This window comes from Rousettus aegyptiacus, unplaced genomic scaffold (genome assembly GCF_014176215.1).
Source record: "Rousettus aegyptiacus isolate mRouAeg1 unplaced genomic scaffold, mRouAeg1.p scaffold_m13_p_7, whole genome shotgun sequence".
NCBI classification, from domain to species: domain Eukaryota; kingdom Metazoa; phylum Chordata; class Mammalia; order Chiroptera; family Pteropodidae; genus Rousettus; species Rousettus aegyptiacus.
The window spans coordinates 40178656-40205611 of NW_023416310.1; the positions used below are offsets into that span (position 1 = coordinate 40178656).

General features: G+C 33.5%; 1 protein-coding gene across 11 annotated transcripts in view; it reads right to left on the minus strand.

Moving 5' to 3' along the window:
• LOC107519877 (WD repeat containing planar cell polarity effector) overlaps window positions 1-26956 on the minus strand; it is a 298814-nt gene that overhangs the window by 130294 nt on the left and 141564 nt on the right. For all 11 annotated transcript variants that reach the window (XM_036225119.1, XM_036225120.1, XM_036225126.1 and 8 more), the window contains 2 exons: window positions 25660-25848; window positions 22465-22588 (listed from right to left, as the gene is read on the minus strand). In XM_036225119.1, the coding sequence (XP_036081012.1) occupies window positions 22465-22588; window positions 25660-25848 (313 nt within the window). The remainder of the gene's footprint in view (window positions 1-22464; window positions 22589-25659; window positions 25849-26956) is intronic.

Genomic DNA, 26956 nt, shown 5'->3' on the forward strand with positions numbered 1-26956 from the left:
ATTATATTTACATTATCCAAAATAATACTCATTTTCTTTTTTTAATTATATCTATAGCTGTTTGGCATTAGTTACTCATAATTGGATTGCTCACCTCAATGCTTTTTTTCAAAAATATTCTCCATTTTTGAGAAGCCTTTTATTTAAATTCATTCTTCAGCACTTTTTCCACAAACAACTCACAGATGCTATATTCTCTAAGAACTTTCACATTTGAGGCTATTTCCTTGTTGTCTCTAAATTTGACAGAAATCTCAAGTGGGTATACTTGGATTACACTGCTAGATTCTTTATCCACTTAAGGGATTTTTTTTTTTTTTTTTTGCTATATTTGAGTACATCTTCTCTTCTTGTTATCCTAATGTTGAATCATCTGTCTTCTATACCTTATACATATTTCTAATTGCTTTAATCTGTCTGCCTTTTCGTCTATATTCACTGTGATTATCTCAAGTTAGTCCTGATTTTCAGGGATATCTGTTCTGTCTGGTGATATTTCTATTTAGTTGAAAGGTTTAAGCCATTTACATACAGTGTGATTATTGGTATGTTTTATTGTTAAATCTACCACATTACAATTTTTTTCCATTTGTCCCATTTATTCTTTGTTTCTATTGTGCTTTCCTGGTATTCTTTTCGGTTCAAGCATATTTTATGATTATCAAGATTTTTCTCTTCTTCTATGCTAGGAACAAACCTAGTTTTAAAAATCACCGAAAGAATGATAGTTTCATGCAATTATTGTTCAAAACACAAAAGACATAAGGTTGAGGCTCACTTTCATCTGTAAAATACTAATGCCCCCCCCCCATTTTTTTAAAGAAGAATCTTATTATAGCATTCAATTTTTGGATCAAGTGTTACTATTTACAACTGCTTCAATAGTTGTGGTTAGGGTAATTACATACCAGGAATGTAAGAATGGTTTATTGTTAGGAAATCTGTCAATAAAATGGACTGTCCTTATAGCAAAGGGTGAAAAGTTATATATAATCGTATCTAAAGATCCCCAAAAGGTAGTCAGTAAGATACAAAATGTTTCAGGTGCTTAGTTGGTCAGGAATAGATGTTTGAGTAACATGATTTTAAAAACAACAACAGGGAAGATTCAAGGAAGATGGTGGAATATAAAGCACCAGGAATGTCTCCCCCTGTAGATAGCAATTGTACTGGCGGAATCTGTCTAATGTGACTGCTTTGGAGCTCTGGAGGCTGCTGAAGGCTGACAATTTCCAGAAGACTTGGATGGTAAATTGTGACTAATTTTGGTCAGTCTCTCAGCTATTGCTACAGTAGCAGATACCCATCTCCATTCCCAGCCATGAGGCAGGCAGCTGTGCACAAGTTCCTAGAGTAGCCTGCACAAATATGGGAGCTAGCATGGGGAAAAAGGATTATGCCCTCCAAATATTGGGCAACTGGGCTTTGATCATGGATTGCTGCTTCTGTTAACAGAAGTATAGATAAATGGACAGGCAGCCATTGTCATTGCAACTACCTCCATTGTTACAGGTCCCTCCCTCCCTTTTGGCTAAAGTGACTTCTGGAAATTTAATGGGTCGGTGACCATTTTCCCCCTCTTCATTTTTGCTTTTTCCTCTTTTGGAAGTCAGACATTAAGGACATTTGAAACCTGCTACATATGCATGAACATTAGAAAGTGAACACACATGCCCAAGGAAAGGCTGAGAAAAGACCTAAGAAAATATTAAGTTTAAATTTATACGTAAGGCTGATCTTTGGCACGGAGACAGCCTAAAACAAACAATAAAAAAAAATAAACCCGGGGGAGGACAATAATCTGATTTTGAGTTGCTACATTTTAGATTCAAATGTCCAGTGTTCAACAACAACAATAAAATCATAAGGCATAAAAAGAAACAAGAAAGTATTGTCCTGTAAAAGAAAAAAAATAAATTGTTCCTAAAAAAAGACGTAATGGCAGATATATTTGACAAAGACTTTAAGACAAATGTCTTAAAAATGCTCAAAGAATAAAAGGAATGTGGAAAAAGTCAAGAAAATAATGTGTGAACAAATGGAAATCTCAGTGAAGAGATAGAAAACCAAAAATAAATTATTGAGCTGAAAAGTACAATAACCAAAATGAAAAATTCACTAGATGGATTTGAGTTAGATTTGAAGAGACAGCAAAAAGAATCAGTAAACTTGACAATAGGACAAAGGATGTTATTGAACATTGGGAACGGAAAGGAAAAAAGACTGGGAAAAAAGCAAACAAAAGCCTAAGCCGCGTGAGCTACGAGAAAGCAAAAGATAAAATGGCTATAAGAAGACCTCATATTTTAATAGTCACCCTAAATGTTAATAGACTGAACTCAACAATAAAAAGGTACAGAGTTGCAGAATGGATCAAAACACAAAACCTAACCATATGCTGCCTCAAGGAGACACATCTCAGCTCCAAAGACAAATATAGACTCAATGTGAGAGTGTGGAAAATGATGTTTCAAGCAAATGGCATTCAGAGAAAAAGGGCAGTAGTGGTGCTAATATCAGATGAAATAGACTTCAACATAAAAAAGGTAAAGAAAGATACTGAGGGACACTTCATAATGATAAAGGGAATCGTGCACCAAAAAAGACATAATACTTATTAATATCTATGCTCTCAGTCAGAGACCCCTGAAATATGCAAAGCAACTACCAGCAGAACTAAAGGGGGAAATAGACCAAAACACTATTGTAGTAGGGGATCAAAATACCCCACTGTTGGACATGGACAGATCATTCAAACAGAAAATAAGGAAATAGCATCCTTAAATGACACATTAGAGCAACTGGACATAATTGACATATACAGAGCCTTCCATTCCAAAACAGCTGCTTAAACATTCTTCTCTTGTGCACATGGAACATTTTCAAGAATTGACTACATATTGGGACATAGCAGAGATAGCTTCAATAAATATAAGAGGGTTGAAATCATACCAACCATATTCTCTGATCATAATGCTTTGAAACTAGAGAGCAATTATAAAGAGAAGGAAGAAAGAGCCACAAATACATAGAGACTAAACAACATACTACTGAAGAATAACTGAATGAGAGAAGAAATAAAAAGAGATATCAAGAAATACATAGAAACAAATGATAATGACAATACAATGTATCAAAACTTGTGGGACACAGCAAAAGCGGTTATAAGAGGAAAGTTCATATCATTATAGGCCTATCTCCAAAAACAAGAATGAGCCCAAATAACCTAGGACTTTAAAACAAAACAAAACAAAACAAAAGGAAGGCCAAATGAAGCCTCAAGTCAGCAGAGGAAAGAAAGAATCAAAATTAGAGCAGAAATAAATGAAATTGAAAACAAACAAAAAATAAATAAATGCAACAAAGAGCTGGTTCTTTGAAAAGGTTAAAAAAATTGAGGAACCCCTGGCTACACTCACTATGGTAAAGAAAGGACAAAAATACATCAAGTCAGGGATGAAAGGGGACATTACGACTGACATCACAGAAATACAAAGGATCATACAAGAATACTGTGAAAAAGTATATAATGCCAAATGCAATAACTTAGAAGAAATGGACCAGTACTGAGAAAAATACAACCTTGCTAGACTGAATCAAGAACTGGAAAATCTAGATACACCGATCAGCATTATGGAAATTGGAACAATCATCAAAAACCTACCAAAAAGTAAAAGTCCAAGACCAGATGGCTTCACCAGTGAATTCTACCAAACATTCAAAGAAGATTTAATACCTGTTCTCCTCAAACTCTTTCAAAAAAATCGAAGAGGAGGCAGTGCTTCCTAACTCATTTATTAGGCCAGAATTACCCTGATACCAAAACTTGGTCAAAGTAACACAAAAAATGAAAACTACAAACCAATATCTTTCATGAACACAGATGCAAAAATCCTAAATAAGATACTAGCGAACCGAATACAGCAACATATTAAAAAGATTATACGCCACGATCAAGTGGGCTCATCCCAGAGGCTCGGGAATGGTTCAAGATATGTAAATCAATTAATGTGAAACAGCACATAAACAAATTAAAAAAGAAGAATCATATGATCGTATCAATAGATACAACATCCATTTATGATCAAAACACTTAACAAAATCAATATAGAAAGAAAGTACCTTAACATAATAAAGACCGTATATGACAAACCCTCAGCCAACATTATACTTAATGGTGAAAAACTAAAAACCTTCCCTCTAAGATCAGGAACAAGGCAAGGCTGTCCATTACTGCCACTGTCATTAAATATATAACACTGGAGGTCCTAGTGAGTGCAGTCAGACAAAAGAAAGATATAAAAGGCATCCACGAAGGAAACGAAGAAGTCAAACTGTCACTATTTGCAGATGACATGATTCTCTATATAGAAAACCCTAAAGATTCCACAAGAACACTACTACAAACTAAGCAAATACAGTAAAGTTTCCGGATATAAAGTCGACATTCAAAAATCCATAGTGTTCCTATACTCTAATAATGAAGCGTCATAAAAAGAAGTAGAAAAAATAATTCCTTTTTCAAGTGCAACAAAAAGAATAAAATACCTACAAATAAATCTAACAAAACATGTAAGAATAAATTTACGAAACATGTGAAGGACTTATATAATAGAAACTACAAAACTCTATTAAAAGAAATCGAAGTAGATACAAAGAAAAGGAAAGATACTCCATGTTCTTCGATTGGAAGAATCAACATAATTAAAATGATCTTACTACCTAAAGCATTATACAGATTTAATACAATCGTCTCCAAAATCCCATTGGCCTTTTTAAAAAAGAAATAGAACAAAAAACCATCAGAATTGTATGGAAGCACAAAATATCCCGAATTGCCAAAGCTATCCTGAGAAAAAAGAACGAGGCTGTAGGCTTCGCTCTGCCCAACTTCAAATTATACTACAAAGCAAGTAATCAAAATGGCACGGTATTGGCAGCAAAACAGACACAAGAAACAGAATCAAGAGTCCAGAAGTAAGCCCATATTTATATGGACAAATAATTTTCAAATTTATATGGACAAATAATTTTTGACAAAAAAGCCAAAAACATACAATGGAGAAAGGAAAGTCTCTTCAATGAATCATGCTGGGAAAACTGGGAAGCCATATGCAAAAGAATGAAACTAGACTGTTGTCTATCACCACATACCAAAATTAACTCAAACTGGATTAAGGACCTGAATATAAGACAGGAATCAATAAAATGCGTAGAAGAAAATATAGGATCAAAACTTAAGGACCTTGTTCTTAATGAATTTGACCTCAAAGGCAAGGAAAGTAAAAGCAAATATAAATGAATAGGACTATATCAAACTAAAAAGCTCCTGCTCAGCAAAAGAAATCATCAACACTGTAAAGAGACAACCATCAGAATGGGAAAATATGTTTGCAAACAATGCCTCTGATAAGGGTGTAATATCCAAAATATACAAAGAACTCATACAATTCAATAACCACCAAAAAAACCAAACAATCCAATCAAATATGGGCAGAAGACCTGAACAGATACTTTTCCCTAGAGGATATACAAATGGCCAACAAATATATGAAAAGATTCTTATCATGCCTAGCTATTAGGGAAATGCAAATCAAAACCACAATGAGATAGCATCACATACCTGTTAGAATAGCTATAATCAACAGGACAAGTAATAACAAATGTTGGAGAGGATACAAAGGAAAAGGAACCCTCATAAACTGCTGGTGGACTGCAAATTAGTACAGCCACTATGGAAAACAGTGTAGAGGTTCCTCAAAAAACTAAGAATTTATCTACCATATGATCCAGCAATCCCTCTACTGGGTATTTACCCCAAAGACTTAAAAATCCATATCCGAAAAGATATTTGCACACCAATGTTCACAGCAGCATTATTCACAGTGGCCAGGACATGGAAGCAACCGTAGTGTCCTACGATAGATGACTGGAATATTACTCAGCCATAAGAAGAGATGAAATACTGCCATTTGTGACAACATGGATGGAACCTGAGATAATCATACTAAGCGAAATAACCCAGACAGAAAAAGTTGAAAATCACATGATATCACTTACATGTGGAATATAAACCTAAAAGCAACAAACGAACAAGACAACAAACAAGAAGACACATGGACTACAGACAAGTGGTTACCAGAGGTGGGGGGTAGGAGAAGAGAGAAGTAGACAGGGTAAGAGGAATCAAATATAGGGGGCTTAGGGGAGGGTAAAGTGGGTAAAGGGGAATATATGGTAGCGGAAGGAAACGACTCTGGGTGATAATGACACAATAGACTATATAGATATCAAAGTATAATATACACCTGAAAATTATATAATTGTATTAACCAATGTTACCCTGATAAATTTAAAAATAAATAAATTTTAAAAAGAAGGAGAGAAAGAACTAATAACCAATCCTTCTCAAACTTCTCTCAAAAATTGAGTGGAGGGAACACTTCTGAGCTCATTCTATGGGGCCAGCAAACTTTGATACCAAAGACAGCCAAAACAGTACAACAAAGGAGAACTACAGACCAATATTCCTTTTGAACATTGATTCAAAATTCCTCAACAAAATACTAGTAAGCAGAATTTAGTAGCATATTAAAAGGAATATAAAACACAATGAAGTTAGTTTTATTCCTGGAATGCAAGCATGGTTCAATATATGAAAACTGATCGATATATTACTCAGTCAACAAAATGAAGGAAGAAAGGCAATTGATTATTTCAATTGACACAGAAAAAGCCTTCAAAAAAACTTAATACCCTTTCATGATAAAAACACTCAACAAAGTAGAAATAGAAGGACCTGTCTCAACCTAATAATAGCTATATATGAAAAACCTATAATAAATACCATACCTAATAGTGAAAGACTAAAAGCTTCTCTAAGATCAGGAACAAGGCAAGCATGTCTACCTTTGCTGCTTCCATTCAACACAGTACTGGAAGTTATAGGCATAGCTCAACATCACTAATTATGGAAGAAATGAAAAATCAAAACCACAATGAGATACCACTTCACATCCATTAGGATGGGTACTATCAAAAAACTCAGAGAATAGTAAGTGTTGGCAGGGATGAGGAAAATTGAGACCTTCTACACTGTTGGTAGGAATGTAAAATGGTGCAGCTGCTATGGAAAACAGTACAGAAGTTCCCTCCAAAAATTAAAATAGAATTACCATATGATCCAGCAATTTTATGTCTGGATTCATAGCCAAAAGAATTGAAAGCAGGGTCTCAGAGATATTTGCATACCTATATTTATAGCAGCATTATCCACACAAGCCAATACATGGAAGCTACCCTACTGTCCACAGACTAATCAATGGCTAAGCAAAATGTGGTATCTGCATGCAATAGAATATTATTCAGCCTTAAAAAGGAAGTAAATTATGTAATATGCTACAAAATGGATGAACTTTGAAGACATTATAAGTCAAACTGGCCAATCAGTGTGACATTGGTTAGTAAAATTATATAGGTTTCAAGTGTACAATTCAAATATGTCATATGTATATTGCATTGTGTGTTCACCACTCAAAGTCAAAATTTTTTCTGTTACCATATATTTGACCCCCTTTACCATTATCTGCCTCCACCCTGTCCCCTTCCCCCTCTGGTAACTACTAAACTGTTGTATCTGTCTATGGGTTTTTGTTTGTTTGTCTTAGTTTGTTGCTTTTAGTTTTACATCCCACATATGAGTGAAACCATATGCTACAGAGATGGTTAACATATGCAAGGCGATTAATGTGATATACCACATAAACAAAATAAAGAATAGGAATCATATGATCATATCAATAGATGCAGAAAAAGCCTTTGACAAGAGTCTTTTATGATCAAAACACTTAATACATTAGGAATATAAGGAAAGTACCTTACTATAATAAAGGCCATATAAAACAAACTCTCAGCTAACATTATACTTAACTGCAAAAACTAAAAACATTCCTCTAAGATCAAGAACAAGACAAGGCTGTCTGCTATCACTACTGTTATTCAATATAATACTAGAGGACCTAGCGAGTGCAATCAGGCAAGAAAAAGAAATACAAGGCATTCAACTAGGAAATGAAGACATCAAACTGTCATTTTTGCTGTTGACATGATTCTCTATATGGAAAACCCTAAAGACTACACAAGAACACTACTAGAAATAATAAGCAAATACAGTAAAGTTTTAAGATACAAAATCAATATTCAAAAATCTATAGCACCCCTATAACCTAAAAATGAATTATCAGAAAGAGAAATTAAAAAATTATTCCTTTTATAATTGTAACAAAAAGAATAAAATACCTAAGAATAAACCTAATGAAACATGTGAAGGATCTATATAATGAAAACTATAAAATTCTTAAAAGAAATTAAAAAAAAAATACAAAGAAATGGAAAGATATTCCCCTGTCCTTGGATTAGAAGAAATAGTAGTAAAAATAGCCTTATTACCTTAAGCATTAAACATATTTAATGCAATCCCCATCAAAATCCTGTCAGCATTTTTTAAAGAACTAGAACATAAAATCATCACATTTGCATGGAAACCCAAACAACCCCAAATAGCCAAAGTAACACTGAGAAAAAAGAATAAGATATGACTGGAGATAACACTCTGCCCAACTCCAAAATATATTACAAAGCAACGATAATCAAAACAGCATGGTATTGGCAGAAACACACACACACACACACACACACACACACGCACACACACACACACTCTTCCCCCCCCCCCCAGTGGAACAGAATTGAGATTCCAGAAGTAAACCCCCGTTTACATGGGAAAATAATTTTTACAAAGGAGCCAAAACCATACAGTGGAGAAATGAAAGTCTTGTCAATAAATGGTGTTGGGAAAACTGGAAAGCCATATGCAAAAGAATGAAACTAGACTGTTGTCTATCACTACACATCAAAATTAACTCAAAATGGATTGCGGATCTGACTAAAAAACCTGAAACAATAAAGTACATAGAAGAAAACATAGGAACTAAACTCAAGGACCTTAGACTTAAAGAGGATTTTATGAATTTGACCTCAAAGGCAAGGGAAATACAAGCAAAAATAAGTGAATAGAACTATATCAAACTAAAAAGCTTCTGGATGGCCAAAGAAATCATCAACAAAAGGAGGAAACCATCAGAATGGGAAAATATATTTGCAAGCAATGCCTCCGATAAGTGCCTAATATCCAAAATATACAAAGAACTCATACACGCAATAACAAAAAAAAAATCCAGTTAAAAAATGGGCAAAAGATGTGAACAGACACTTCTCCTAGGAAGACATAGAAAATGGCCAACAAACACATGAAAGGATGCTCAACTTCAATAACTATTAGGGAAATGCAAATCAAAACCACAATGAGATAACATTTCATACCTGTTAGAATGGCTGTCTTCAACAGGACAAGAAATAAGAAGTATTGGCCTGGGTGGAGAAAAAGGAACCTTCATACACTGCTGGTGGGACTGCAAATTGGTACATCCACTGTAGAAAACAGTATGGAGGTTTCTCAAAAAACAGAATTGATCTACCATCTGATCCGGCAATCTGTCTACTGGGTATTTACCAAAAAAACTTGAAAATATTTATCCAAAAAGATAAATGCACACCAAAATTCATAGCAGCATTATTTACGGGGGCCAGGACATGCAAGCAACCTAAGTGTCCTAAAACAGATGTCTAGATAAAGAAGATAAAGGTGATACATATATACAATGGAGTATTACTGAACTATAAGAAGAGATGAAATACTGCCATTTGTGACAACATGGATTGATTTTGAGATAATCATGCTAAGAGAAAGCCAGATGTTGAAAACCACATATCATGGATATGTGGAATATAAATCTAAAAGCAACAAACAAACAAACATGACAAACAAGTACTCATGGACAGGGGACTAGTGGTTACCAGAGGTAAGGGTGGTGGGGAGGCAGATAGGGGCAAAAGGGGGTCAAATAGGTGGTGACAGAAAGAAATCTAACTATATATAGCATTGTATGACTTACTGTTGAATTGTGCACTTGAAACTTATCAGATTTTGTTAATCAATGTAAACCCCCCCCAAAATAAATAAATTTTAAAAATGGATCATGGTCTTATATGTAAAATATAAAAGTACAATTTTTAGAAAAAAGTAAAAGAGGAAGTCTTTGATATATAGGCATAGGCAAAGACTTAGTCTTGACACCAAAAGCACTATTCATAAAAGGAAAAATTGATCTATTGGAATTCATCACAATTAAAATTTTTATTCTGCCAAACATCCTGTTAAGAGGATGGAGAGAGTAGCTACAGGCTGGTAGAAAATATTCACAAACCACATATCTGACAAAGGACAAGTATCAAAATATGTAAAGAACTCTGAAAACAGTAAAAAAAAAATAGAAAATAGGCAAAATATTTTAAAAGACATTTCATCAAAGAGGATTTACTAAATTGCAAATAATTGCAAAGAAAGATATTCAACATCATTATCCATTAGGGCAATGGAATTAAAGTCACAATATCACTATTCACCTCTCAAAATGAATAAAACGCAAAAGACTGGCAACATCAAATATTGAAAAGAGTGTGGAGAAAGTAGATCATTCATGCATTGCTGGTGAGAACATAAAATATAGTCACTATTCAAAACAGTTTGGCATTTTCTAAAATAAACTAAACCTACAAATACCATACAACCCAGCAAATGCACTCCTGGGCATTTATACCACAGAAATGAAAACTTATGTTCACATAAAACCCTATACAGTAATGTTTATAGTAGCATTATTCATATAGCCAAAAACTGGAAATAACCTATCCTTCAATGGATGAAATGTAAAAGAAACCATGGCTGATCCGCACCATGGAACACTACTGAATAAAAAAAGAAGTGGATACATGCAACAATATGGCTATTATGAAGCCAGACTATGGTTATAAATATTATTAAATGTGTCAGATAAACATTATTGTAAATGTTATTTGAATCTGTATTAAACTACTTATGGATGCCATTCTTTATGTCTCATACTGTATACTATAATTGTTCACTCAGAACTTGGGAAAGTTAGAATTCATCAAATAGGAAGAGGTTTTCTTAGGGAACAGAGATTTTATTTTTCTACTCAAAAGGTCCTCAAAATATAGGAACATAAATTCTCAGAGTTGAAAAAAACCTGAAAAGTATGAGGAAATCTCAAACAGTCTCTTTTCCCCTCTCAAACCTAGGATGACTCTCCTATGAGTTTAAAAGGAGGCATTTCCTTCTAAAACATGCATTCTAATAGGGCCACTATCGCCTTTGAGGGGATAAAAATTTGGTTCTTAGGGATAGAAAAACACTTATTACAATAGTTTGTGGATCTCCACCCTATCTGACAAATATTATTCCTTAATATTTAATTATTTGTTAGGAAGAAATTAAAGTCATTTAATTTTTTAACACCTATAGCACCTGGTAGTCCTAGGTGGTTTCCCATCCAAGTACTAAGCAGGCCCAACCTTGCTTAGCTTCCGAGATCAGACAAGATCAGGCATGCTCAGGGTGGCATGAGTGTAGACTAAAGTTGCTTAATTTAAATGTCCTTTTTCTTCTTGGAGTGGCAATAGTGAAAAAAAGGTTGAATATATGATTCTAAAAGATCATTTAGTCCACCTCCAACTAATTACTAAATCTCTATAACACCATAATCGATAACAGCATTCATTGTGCCATTAAGTGCCAGATTGCACCATATGCTGTTGTTATAGGGATGATTAATTCTCAGAACATCCCAATGTGTTAGGTACCATGTTTACCCTTACTTATAAATCAAGAAACTGAACCTGAGGGATATTAAGAATGTGCCCATATTCAAAACTCCCAGCTGTTAACCTTCTATACTGCACTGCTCCTCCGCATGAGTATACATCTCCTCTTTTATCAAATATCTCTAGAAAAGGGAAAGTACTTTGTCTTTTTACATGGTTCAGTTCCTAGTATGATGGTATAGATTTTGAGGTAGGATGAACTCAAGTTAAAATTCTCTTCTGTCACATACTGCACATAATTGTTCAGCAAATTACTTAATCTAAGTATCTTTGGCAATAAAACATGGATAATATAGGCTTACATACTAGGATGTGAAGATTAAATGAAATCATGTTTATAAGGCCCTTAGCTTTGATTAGCACATATTAAATAGTAACAATTCACATAATAATACAAATAACCCATATATACAGAAAAATGTATGCAATCATTAGTAAAAAAGAAAGATATTAAAGCAGGTGGGCATAGAAGGAATATGGGAAATTTCTCAATTTTGCCGTAAATCTAACTGCTCTAAACTGCTTTAAAATTAAATTTTAGTATTTATTAAAAATTTTAAATAAGAATTTAATACATAAAAAATTAAAGTAGCAAGGTGCCAAATTTTACCTTTTTAATTTCCAGTGCTTTAAGAGATATATCACTTGTGGGTGTGATGAGTAATTTCACAAAATTATGACATTTAACAATATATATCAAGAGTCTTAATGTGCATAATTCTGACTTGATAATTCCACTTACAGGAATTTATTCTCAGAAAGAATTATATAAATGCACAGAGGTAGGGGTGTGTAAGACAGAAAGACTTCTTTTATGTGTATGTATATATATACACACACATATATATACACATATATATACAAACACACATATATCATCATATATATGATGTTTATTACAATATTGTTTATAGTAGCAAAGATTGGAAATAGTCCATGCCCATAGATAGGAGGATGGTTGAATACATCATGGTGGTGAATCCTTAAAATGCATGATGTGGATCTATGTTTACTGACATGAAAAGGGGGCAATGCTATCATACTGTTTAAAAAAAAATCATGTACTACACTTTTATAATTAAAAAGCTTTTAATTTTGGAAAAAAATGTAGCTTGGTATTCTAAAAAAAGCATAGGCCTTATAAATAAATGTTGTTTAAATCTAAACCTCTCTCATCAATACAATGTTTCCTGATCCACAGGACTCTGCACTGTCATTATATCTTTCCAGAACACTAAGCTACATATTAATCCCTCTCATCTGACAAATTAAAGAGAGTAAGACTTCCTGATAAGCATGATGAGGCCGTCAGTTGGAGCCAGTCTGGAGTTTGAGGTCAACAACTGTCTTGATCAGGAGTATTGGGTGTGCAGATGCAGTTCACTAACTTATAACTGTGGCCTTTTATCCAAGCCCTATAATATCACTCATTGAATAAGGGTAACAAAGACAATGGGAGTTACATGCAAGAGAAAATGAGTGACAAGCAGTTCTGAATATACAACTCAACTTAGAACTTAGGCAGAAAACAAATTTCTACATCACATATGCAAAGAATAATTAATGACTAGGGTGAAAGAAAGTCTTAAGATTCATCTTTTCAGTAGATGTCTAATAAGCAGACTGTTCCCCACTTTTAGCTCCATCCCTACAATGAAATTTGTCTTGTCTCACACTGGACAAAAGAGAGTTCCTAAGTCCATTACATAAATTCAAGGGAAACAGAATGGTTATTATGGAGCTTTTCAATAATCATGGTTTTCCTTTTAGCAATGTAATTTTTACCCATTTTGATTTTTAGACATAATATATGAGAAAGAACGTGAGCAACAGAAGCAAAATTTAAGGACTTATTTCATTGGTATAGCATCTTCAGACTATGACTTCCATTGTGGGAAAAACATTAACTACTAATTTAATTTTTAAAATAGTTATAGAGCTATCCAGATCATCTATTTCTTTTTGATTCAGTTTTGGTTATTTTTATTTTTCTAAGAAATTTTCCATTTCATCTAATTTTTCAAGTTTGCTGTAATGACGTTCATAGTATTCCTTTTATTTCAATTTTTAAAAATCTCTACGTATTTGTTGCTATAGCTATCATTAGGTCCCTTTTATAGACCTAATACTCATTATTTTTCTCTTTTACTAATCTTGTCAAAGAATAAATGCTTAGCTTTATTAAGCCTCTTCTTTAATTTGTTTTCCATTACATTAATTCCTAAACATACCTTCATTATTTCCTTCCTTCGATATTCTTTGGGTTTATTTTACTGATATTTTTTAAATTTCTTAAATTGCATGGCTCTTAAATTTTAAATCTTTCTTCTTTCCAATGTAAAACATTTAACGCTATATATTTCCCTTTACAACTGTCTCAGAACTCACCTCTGAATTCCTCACTGAAATTTCAACAGGTCCAGAACCAATCTCCTGACCTTTTCCAACATATCTGTTCTTTTTTCAGTATTACCAGTCTTGTCAATGGCAACTCCATTTTTCCAGTTGCTCAGGTCTAAACACTTAAAATCATTCTCGACTTCTCTAACATATTCTTTGTCCAATTTGTCAGCAAACTCTGCCAGCAAGATCTTCAATATGTCCAATATCCAAACACTCTAGCCTCATCCCTTTTGCTACCACCTTTTCTCATTCACTTATTGCAGGAGCCTCCCAGCTAGTCTCCTTGTCCTTGCCTTTCAAAGGTCTATTCTTAACATAGCATCTGAATCCAAATCAAAGTTCCAAATCATGCACTGACTTTCCCTATTATTCAAGACAAAAATTTCAATTCCTTACAATAGCCCACAAAAATCCTATATTACAGATCCACCTGCTACCTCTCTGACTCATTCTCTTATTATTCTGCCTCTCATTCACTGCTCCAGCCAAACTGCTGGAATTTAACTTACCTTCCTGGTGAGTGAGGCCTTCTTAGACGATCTTATTTTAAACTGCAATCCACTTAGTCTACCTCTCAGTACTACCTAGCCCTTGTTCCTGCTTTGTCCTCCTTTGTGGTACATAACATTACCTAACATACATACTATTTAGTTTACCTACTTATTTACATATTGTTTCTTTCACTATAATGTAAACTTTATGATGCCATAGATTTTTGTGTGTATGTCTCTTTGGATCATTGCTATATTCCTAGTTCTAACAATAATGCCTGACATGTGGCATTCAGTAATTAATTGCTAAGTAAATACAACTGATCATTTGAAATTTTAATGGACTTCATAGCCTAGAAAATGGTCAATTTTAAAAAATTTTTGTTTGTTCATGAAAAGGTACAGTCTCCAGTTGTATATAGTATCCTATGTGTCATTAAATTAAGCTTTTAATTATATTGTTCAAATCTCATATTTCTGTATTGGTTTTTTGTTCACTTTATCAGTTATCACATGAAGGGAACTAAATCTCTAACTATGATAATGGACATGTTCATTTTTATTTTATGTGTTCTTAACCAGTATTATATATTTAGAATTATTATGTCTTCCTCCTGAATTGATTTTTCTGTCAAATTTGATCTCTAGTAATCACTACTGATTTTGCTTTAAAGACTATCTGTATAACATTATTAGCTCCCCTTAGGGTACTGACCTAGTATAATTTTTATTTTTTTTCAAATTCTTTTCTACTACTTCATTGGATGTTTTCTGTTTTGCATCTTCTTTTATATGTTTTCCCTCTACATGTTTTTTATTTCTTTTGGGTTAAATATTTTTTCTTCATCTAACATTGTTTGAAAATAATATACACTATTTATATTCTTTTAGTGATTACCCTAGAAATTCTACCATGTATATTTTACTTAATAATATCTAGTATTAATAGGTATCTCTGTCTTTCTCTTGAAAAGTATAAGGACTTTAAGAATGCTTTAACTTCTTCACTTCTCTTTTGATTTATATGTTGTTATTGTCCAGGATTTTGTCTTAATTTTTAACCCTTTGAATTAGATATTAGTGTTTCTGTCTTCTGCAATTGATTTTTTTTTGTTTAGAATCCTGCAAGTTTAACATTATTTTTTGCCCACCATTCTTTCTTGAATTTTGTACCTTCCTTCCTTCTAGTTTTCTCAGGGAGGACAGTGCCCTTCAAGGGTCCTAGATTGATGTGGGTATTCTCTGATCCAATCTCCCACCCTGCCTTAAGCCCAAGGCTTTGTCTTAGAATCTCTAAGTATACAGCCTTTGTAAACCAAGCAACCCACTACCAGGTGCCAGTAGATGCCCTCCAGGCAAACTTTGAGTTTGCTTAGTCTTGTGGAATCAAGCATCCTTGTCATTTCGACCTCTGAGTATTTCCCTTAGTTTCCTGTCAGGTCAACCATGCTTTAAACAAGTATTTTAAATATATTATCCAGCATTTTTACTTGATCTGACCAGGAAGGTTTTCTCTGGAGATCATTCTGTTTCTGTCTTATTCCCTAAATATTCTTAGATAACTGTGTTAGTATTCATATTCTTTGAATTGATTTCATGTAATTGTTTTATTTACTGTGTATGGTCCATTAGTGAAAAGTATAACTGAAAAAAGCCATTTAGAAATCAAATCGATTAATAACATTTTTAGTTACAAAATGAGTTCTTTTTGCCTATCATATATATTTAGCATGAGCTAAGAACCATTTCCAAAAGACTACTTTTTTTTCCTCCTGAACTCTAAGTGTAAATTTTGACTCCAACATAATTTCCACCAACATCTTATAAAAATTTTCAAACATCCAAGAAAGATGAAAGAATATATATTAACTGCCTAGATTCTATCACTGTCATTTTACAATATTGTTTTATCACTTATCAAGCTCCCTTTAAATCCATAAATTCATCTTACTTTATTGCATTCAAAAGGAAAATGGAGATGTCAGTATACTTCCACACAAATATTGCATAAACAGTATTTTTATTCATAGGCAATAAAGCTTTCTTTGCTAACATTTTGCTTACTATTTTAAAAGCATTTAAAAAGCATGACTCTCAGTGCCACCATCACATAATACCAAGAGTTAGAAAACGATAGTCTTATAGTTAAGAGGGGAAATAAACAAGTAAAATGAATTCTTAATCCCTTTTAATGTATTTCCATGCTAGTAAAATAAGCTTCATATGTGGCATATTCATTCGAAGTGTTCCCCTTTTATTTCATCAATATCTAGGAGTTCCTATTATAGTTTCTATTTGTTTATAATGAAAGCTCTTGTTAATATTTCCCTATTCCGTATCTCCGGAGTACTATTCAATTTCTTGGAGGCTGAGAGGTGAACAATCACCTTCTGAGCTGCATTGGCTTTCTATATTATTGTAATTTATATAAGAAATACATATTTGGTCTTTGTCCCATTCTTAGCACAGATCTCCTAAAACGCTTGGAATTTACTAGATGATAGAGTCAATGGACATCACCAGATGGCCAAAACATAAATCAAAAAGACTATGTAATTGGAAGCAGGAGATGGAGAAGCTGTATTCTCTCTGCCAAAATAAGACCAGGAGCAGACTGTGGTACTGACTGTGAACGGTTAATATTAAACACTGGAGTAAAACTGAGGAAGAGCAATAAAAGAATTGTAGTGAAAAAATATAATGTAAATAACATTCCTGATGGATTTAAAGTTCACATAGAAAACAAATTTTCACTGTTAAACTTAACTGACCAAAAACCAGAACTGTGGACTGAAACTAGAAACATTATCAGGAAAGAATGCAAAAAGATAATTCCAGAAGTAAAAAGGAAAGAAAAATCAAGGTAGATGACATAAGAAACACTAAAAATTGTTAGAGTTGGGCGAGAGGCAAAAGCAAAAGATGACAAAAGCAGGGTTAGAATCCTGAATGGAGTTTTCAACAACTATCATGTAGAGATAAAGAGAACTGTTACAATAGTCTATGTAAGGAGATAGGAAGGAAAAGAAAGAAAGAAAGAGAGAAAGAGAGAGAGAAAGAGATAGAAAGAGAAAGAGAGAAAAGAAAGAAAGAAAAAAGAAAAGAAAAGAAAAACAAGATATCTCTAACAGAAAAATTCAAAAAATAAGGGAAATTCAACCCTAGACTAGGAATGCTGAACAAACAATAAGGAAGCACATTATCTGACCAGGAGAAAATAAAGGGAAGGCAGAAACAGTATACTACAAACCAATACAGACGAGACAAAAAGGATGACAGATACCTTTTCTGAAGATTCCTATGAGGAAGAATCTGTAATTCTAAAAAGTGAAGTGAAAGCTGCTCTAGAAGTACGGGGAAGAAATAAATCACCAGGGGTAGATGGAATATAGATAGAATTATTTCAAGCCACAGACACTGAATCTGTCAAAATCCTAACAAGAACATGTCAACACATATGGAAAACAAAGCAATTGCCTACAGATTAGAATCATTCAGATACATCCCAATTTTTAAGGAGATGCCAAGGAGGATAGTAACTGTAGGATCATTGCTCTAATTACTGATGCAAGTAAAGTGATGGTCAAGGTGGTTCAACAAAGGCTTCTACATTACATGGAGGAAGAAATGCTGGATGTTCAAGCTGGATTCAGAAAAGAGGCACCTAAGGCCTAATTGTGAGCATTCGCTGGATACAGGAATGCTCCAAAGAATTTCAGAATATCAGTCTATGTTTTGTAGACTATAGTAAATACTTGACTGTGTAAATCATGAAAAGGTATGGGTTGCTCTAAAAGGAATGTGTGGGCCTCAGCACTTGACTGTCCTAACGTGTGGAAGCCACTATCAGGCCAGAATATGGAGAGACTGAATGGTTTCCTATAGGCAAAAGTGTCATACAAAAATGCATTTTATCTCTCTATACTTTAGATTTGTACACAGAACATATTCAAAAAAGTAGGCTAGACTCAGTGGAAGGAGGAGTGAAAATTGGTGAAAGAGATACCAATAACTTAAGATATGCAGATGACACCATCTAACTGAAAGAAAGCAGCAAGGATTTGAAAGAACCGATGAAAGTGAAAGAAGTGCCAAAGCACTATATTTGAACATCAAAAAGACAAAAACCATGACTGCAGAAGAGATACACAACTTTAACATAGGCAATGAAGACACTGAAATTGTTAAAGCTTCTGCTGACCTTGGTTTAGTCATCAATTCAAATGGAGACTGCAGCCAAGAAATTAAGAGGAGGCAGAGACTCAGAAGGGCAGCAATGGAAGAATTAGGAAAGATCACCAAAAGCGAAGATGAGTCACTGGGGACCAAAGTTACATTGTGGACATCACTCATTCATAGGGTCACCAGGAGTTGGAGCTGACTCAATGGCACATAAGACACATGACAGCTAAAAAGATGAAAGTAGTTTTTTTGTTACTCATAACAAGCTGCTTGTAACTGCATCCGAATGTTTATATTAATGAGGTAACTTTCTGAAAGACCCTATAAATGGGGCCAGTTATCAGGAGAACTAACCATATGATTAGAGGGTTGGAACTTTCAGCCCCATCTCAGACCTCCATGAAAGGGAGAGGGGTTGGATAGAGGCTGAATTAATCGCCAATGGCTAATGATATAATTGATCATGTCCATGTAATGAAGCCTCCATAAATACTAGAAAGGATGGGGTTCAGAGAGCTTCTGGACTGGTGAATACATGGAGGTGCTGGGAGAGTGGCAGGCCTAGAGAGAGCATGGAGGCCTGTGCCTTTCCCACATAACTTGCCCTATGCATCTATTCATCTGACTGTTCATTTTTATCCTTTAAAACAATAGCAATAGTAACTAAAATGTTTTCCTGGATTCTCTGAGTGGCTCTAGCAAACTTGAGAAGAGGACAGTAGAAACTTCCAGTTTGGAGCCAAGTGGGTCAGAAGTTGTGGGTAACCTGAAGCAAATGGCAGCTGAAATACAGGCAGTTTTGTGGGACTGAGCCCTTAACCTGTGGGAATCTATGCTAACTCTGGTTAGTGTCTGAACTGAATTGTAGAATATCTAGCTGCTATCAGAGAATTGGTCGGTGTGGGGAAAAAAACTTCTGGTGTCAGAAGTGTTGTGAGCATGAGAGAAAAGGAAAACACTGAATTTTTTTCTAGACACCTTCTATAGGTAAGAGTCTTCGACTTAACTTTATGAATTAGACTGTATCATATCTTTAAAATTTTATAATAAACACTTACTTAGCTATCCTAACAAGACTGTACTTCTATTGCTTTCTATTTTTAATGTCAACAGCAATGATTCACATTTATAGAGAACATTTCTTTAAAAAATCAGTCACTTTAAACACATACAAAAAGCTGCTGGGAAAGGACATGAGAAGTTTTAAAGTTTAGATTCATTTGGATTTGGAAGAAGGCTTTCAGGATAATATTTTATACTTAGTAAGAACAAAATCGTATACAAAAAATTTTATTTAATTCACATAGTATACTTGTCTATTATCACAAATTCATACTATAATCTCACCCTTTATATTGCTGCGTGAAATTAAAATCAATGTAACATTTTATTCTTCTTTACCAAAAGAGTCCAATCTAGACTCAGGCAATCTGAGTCATCAGCTTTACCACTGAGTGATCTCAGGGAGATCCCTACTCTGCACGGCACTCCTTTTCTTCATCTTCCATTGAAAATTCCCTATGATGGTTTTTACTATTTAGAACTTACTCCATTATCTAATAACTTCCATTTACAGTATTAAAATACCAGCTAGCCAAAGTACAGGGGATAATGCAATTCTAACACTTCACAAATACAAAAAAGTATTTGGCCTGTTTCTGTTCCCTTAAGCAGTAGAACTTGCCAGCAGATTAAACAAAAGAATGGTTCCAACTTAAGCTATCTCATTTAATTTCTTCTAAACTTTCCCTCCCTCCCTTCCTTTATAATGCCATGTATAGCCTACTGTCAAAAGAACTAATAAACCCTCATTATAACTGAAATAGTAAGTAGCAAAGTATACAACAAAGGAAACATGAAAAACCTAGACCACCCCAAGGGAAAATATTCAATTGCAGATATAACCTCATAGAAAAGCTAGTATAATAATGATAACAATAATAATAGTCACCTCATCAAAGCACATTCAAAAATAATTAGAATACTTCATTTAAGGAAAATAAATGAAAAAGTTGCACATTAGAGTATGTGCATATTAGCAGGATATACACATTCTAGGACCAGCAGCATTATGAAATGTGATGCTTATGCACAGCCAGACAATGGTATCAAGTCAAAGGGGCCAGAGACACAGTGAGGCCACCAAGAGTATGCCTCTAAAACATCTGTTTCATTCATGCTAATCTTTTGTGCTCATCAGGCAGAAGCTGAATTCATTAATTTTCCTCAGGAACAAGGAAAACAAAATAATAGTGAGAGCAAAGAACAAAGCCCTCAGTCCAAATAAATGTAACAAGAGGCGCAGTATTTTTGGCATATGTTTATATGTAGGAAACTGCCTCATTCAGGGTGGAGAGTCTCTTGGAATACACTAAAGTCATTCAAATAAAAAGGCAAGATTCAATTACAGATCATATAACTCATACAATATATTAACATCTCTCAGCTTCTAAAAAGACTGTTTTCCAAAGGCTTCACTGTTGGGTAGAGATCAAAGTGCCACTTTATAGTTAACTCATTTGTTAAATGATAATATCCCCTTAACAGGGTTGTTCTGAGAAAAAAAGAAGAGACCATGCATGAAATGCTTGAAAGAGTTAAACAGAACTATAAATAGCTCTGTTACAGATTTATATTGTAAGTAAAACTAAAACTTTAAATTCAACTTGATATAATACTTCCTTTTGGTACATGAAGTTGAAAATGTTATTACTTTGCTATAAAAATATCATATATAAAAGTATATAAAATGTATATATTCAGCTAAAAGAAAAATAATTTTTAATGGCCCATGATATATTTTCCACTCATCTTAAGATATAGAACATTACTAACACCTTGGAGGCTCCCATGTGCCTGTTCCTATAAAATTTCTCTTAACCCACCCCACACTATCCTAGATTTTGTCTAATAACTTGTTTACTTTTGTTTATAATATTGACACATTTACATGTATTTCTAAATTAACTATATCATCTATATCCATCCATTCATTTTTTGCACTTTATATATATGGAATTTGATATATGTACTTGTTCTTCAACTTCTACATTGTTTTTCAGAGTAATTCTTTGACATTATCTGATTTTTCATATAATCTCTAAGGTTAAAGGAATGTATTATACCCATTTAAAGGAGAGAAAATGAGGCACAGTAAAGCTAGCAACTTGCCACATTATATAAGAGAACAATAGACAAATCTTTCCATAGTAATTTTGAAAGTAAAGCAAACCAATAACTGTTTCAGAGCTTTTTATAGCACATTAATATTTTTAGGTTCAATAAAACTAAAACATTTCTTTAGTGCAAAATTAAGTTAACATTTTTAAATTAACTTTACATAGCTGGTATTTTTTGCTTTCATATTAAATGGGAAGTATACTGATGATACAGAAGCCCTAAAAAATCTTCAGAGTCCTTATGGGAAAACAAGAACGAATTAAATAAAGACAATCGAGGGAATATTTGTTGTTTTCCTTGGGATATAGACTATTAGAAAACAGTCATATTATGGAATATTCTAACTAAGGAAGATGGCTCCTTAAATAGGTAGTCTAACACTAACCAATCCTAAGGCATCATTCACCTGAGCAAGTGGTGGAAGAATCTCCTTGCATATTTGCTGATTTGGTCTCTATATTCCAGTATGGTTGTATCCAGGAGCGGTCTTGTTGGAGCATAGAAAGTTCCAAGGCTTGCCTCAAGCTGTGCTGTGGAATTCAAACATAGCAGCACTAAAACAAGTGAAACTCCTTCAATTACAACAGAATACTCATGTTTGCAGTCAGTCAGGTTTTGCAAACTTGGATGAAATGTGAGCTTGTTGCAGGAAAGATGAAATTAAAATATGACAGCTGGTACAAAAACAAACCTGTGTATAAACTTTCACTTGAGGCAAAGCTGACAATGACTCTGAGCAACAAAAAGCTGTCAAAACTGAAGAAATCCATAATGAACCAACCTCTCACCACAAATGTTTAATTAAACAGTGACTCATCAAAGTAACACAGTTTGAACTGGTATTTCCAGTAAAATCAACTTACTGTGTGTTCAACGTTTACTCTCTTTAGTTGAAAGGAGAAAACTAACCTTTCCATACTGGGAACGGAAATCAGTATTAGAAATGTTTAAAAAATAATACAAATAAAAATAACCTTATTGGAGTAATAATATCTCTGTATTACAATTGTAAAAAAAACAGTGAAAGTCCCTATTTCTTCCCTCAATCCTGTCCTAAACAACAAGATTGTTGGTTTTGTACAAGTGTGAAAGCTAACACCCCTGGGAGGGATGGCATGCTAATCTGCTCTTAGTCAAGTAATACCTTCCTAGGAAAAAAGGTTTGGAGAGCAGTTTTGATAAACCAGAGGGCTAGAGATTAGGAGAAAGAGGCATATTTTCCTTACTTCACAATTTTACCAAGACATGCCTGTGGGGTTGTGTTTTCTCCCAGAAATACCTGGAGGTTATATAATTACCATAATGGTGAGAGTATGAGCATATATGAGAACGCTGCAGTTCACAGTAAGAACCCAGTGATTTTTATGCTACTTACTAGCACTGGGTTGAATAAACAGTTCTTTATTTAGCAAAACTCTTTAGTTTTAGGCACATTTGTGTTTGAAAGTACTAAATACCTCATCAGAGTAATTGCTATGGAGTTGGCTAAGCTGTAAGCAATTTCTTTCTTTTTAATCTCAAATCTAGACAGTAAAGTAAGATGAACTTTAGGGATATTGTCTTTCAAAGCAGCAGTCAATTTAGATTAAAATTGAATACAGCAATGTCATTGTGAAAACAAGCCAGATTCTTTTGCCATTGCTTGTTTTCTTGACAGCATGTTTTGTACATTTGAAATGTTCAAGCCTACATGGAATACTCATAACTCCTAGCACAGTTACAGATTCATTAGATAGCCCAGCTTGATGTTTAAGGCTGAAATGAAGATCTCAAAGATAACCATAACACAGCTACAAATAAAGAGCTCAATGGGTTCCGCTAATAAAAAGGAAACAAATTACCATGTCAAATTTGTTGGATGCAGATAGAATAAATCTCAATACAGAAGAATTCTGAATGTTTTAGAAACAGGTTTTGTAGTAACTTGGGGAAAAATGCATATACCTTCTTAAAATGTACATATTATGATAACCCAGCATCATGCAGCATTTCATTTTAACAGCCTAGTATCGTACAAGCTTATTTCCCTGTCTCTAATATGGTTCCTTGAAAATATACTTTATTAAATCAAGGATCTGATAATGCCATTTGTGAATTCCCTAATAATCTTTCTTACAACACAGGAATCTTACAATACAAACTCACTAAGATGGATGCAATTTCTCAGTGTCCTAGGTGACAGTAATTATTTTATCTTCTCTATATTTATTCAACTATAAATTTAGGATCTCTTACGCAGTTTGTGTGTACCATAACAGGGCTTTCTTTAGGGAATTTTTTTTTTTCCCCTACTACACATCCAATCTTGAGGGTGTACCAATACTAAGAAATAATTACTTGAGATAACTTTTCAGGCAGAAATATTATAATAATACCTAGTACCTAAAATTTTGAAGTTATATTCTTTTATTTTTAATTAACATTCATCAAGTACCTACTGTGGGCCAAACACTACGCTAGGCACTTTCTCATTGTAGAAATGCTGGAATCTCCATAAATGGGTTGAACTACCTCCAACAAATATATTCAATTAACATTAAATAAATACTTATCTTGGGCCTCCTGTGAGTTGGGCCACATTCCATGATGTAGACTTCCTGAAGGAACATGTTCTTACTGATTATTTTTCTCTAAAATTACTAAAATGAAGAGTATATACGGAATTCTGTCTAAACAACTTGTTTACTTTGGAAACAAAATGGAAAATCTATAAACATGCAAAGAAAATAGTAGGAGGGAAAAAAGCTCTTCAGCAGACCTTTTGACAAATTTCCTGTTTTCCTTATCTTGCAAATTATGTATGGAGTTTCTCATTGGCCATGTGTCAATGTTTATTTCAGAAACTTGAAATAAAGATGCAAATGCAAAATGCGTAGGTTCATTTTACATTAAGTAAATAGTAATAAAAATAATATACTAAATAAGTGGCAAATATAAAATTTAATTTCATTATTGTAGGTGACCCATCTTTTCCCTTTTTAAAGTGTCATCTCTTTTTGACAATAAACATATGAGATCCTATGGGCAAAATTACTTACTGAGAGAAAAAGAGGGAAATCCAAGCAGGCAGAAGGGAGAGGGATATTAGAACTACAAGTTAGAATGAAAACATGAAGGAGCAGCCGGGCTGCAATTCTAATACTGACATTGACACACACACACACACAGTGGTAAAGACTACTGTCTGGACAATTAACTTGGGGTGTGAAAGAAAAATATTGATGTCTAAAGTGAAGGAGAAATAAATATCTTTGTTATGGATCTTTTGTCTACCAGATCCTAGAGAGTACATGGAATTCTTGATCAAAATTTAAAATCTGAACATATTCCACATACAAATTTAGACCAAAATATACAATGACTGCATTATGAGTTCCCACATAGATACATAACAGAAAAGTTCTTCTTTATATTGATAAATACTATATAGTATCATATGGGAGTACTTATTTGATATTTGATATTGTCAGTTTTAATAGGGCATTACCATTTTTGTCTTTTAATCTCCAATAACTCAAAAACATCCTCAAAAAATAACTGACTATAAAATGTACTTCATGTACATGCAAAACACATTTTTGAAATATATTTCAAGTCTCACCTTCTCTCTCTGGAGTGAGCTTTTGTCTAAGAAGATGGTTTACAATAGCACTCATGCTGATAAAGCACTGGTGGCCCAGAGTGTCCCAATTCATACTGCTTAGAATGTTTATCGCCTCATAGATCTCATCACAGTGAATGTACTGGAAGATGATCTCTGCCAAGCCCAGCTGTCCTCGTGTGAAGATACCTGTCACAGAGAAAAAGTTTAACCAAGTAAATCTTTTAAAAATATAAAGTAGAATAACTTTTCCATGAAGAAAAAAACTAACCATTTACTGCATAAGTACTAGAAATATTGTGTTTGGGGTCCAAGAGTAATATGTGTCTGTGGTTAAATCTTCATTTTAAATAACACCTACCAACTGTATCTATCTTATCCTTATTATTTCAGCACATGTTAACTAATTTATACTCTATATAATCAAACTGCTTAAAGTGAATAAATATGAGAAGAATTTTGGGGTAGACCACAATAGCTAACCTTATTTTTCCCATCAGTTCTTTAGGCCTGTTTTACACATTTAAAGACAGATTTTGATACAAACGAAACATTCTTATTGCCTGGCTTCATTAGTTATAAATTGCATCTAGTTTATAACTCTGTGTACTTGGGGGAGGGGAAAATACAAATGTACAAATATCTATGATAAATAAAATGTGACTATATAAATGCTTTTAAGTCTGTTTTTATTAATGGGTACTCTCAATTGATAGTTTCTTCATAGATCACATATCAATTTATTTTAAATTGGCATTTAGAGATTATCCTCTTTTACTGAAGTAAAAACTGATCAGTTTAATACTGCTGTTGATCCCTTTCATGACTAATATTTGCTATAAAATATCTTGGTAAAATATAAACACATCTGCTTATCCTTTTAAAATAAAATTCACTTCTAATCTTAGAGGAACAAGAACACAAAACACATGGGGAAGCATTCTGTTCTAGTTTTATCATCTTTTAAATATGGCTACTCTAATTTGAAACTAACAATTTCTGTATAATTAAATCACAATAAGTACTAAGGCTTTTAAGCAAATTATTATTTTTTAAAATCTTTTAAAAACGGCTCATTGTAAAATACTTTTTCTTCACCCAATGTTTACAGATTTGAGTCTACAAAAACTTCTCAGTACAAAAAACCATAAGTATAAATGAGAAAATGTCTGAAATTGTTTGTAAGCTGTAAAGTATATAAAGTATTACTATAATTCATTCCCACCATCATCATCATTTAACAGCAATAGTTATAGGTTTCAGGATTTTAAAAAATATATTAGCTCATTGGAAAAAT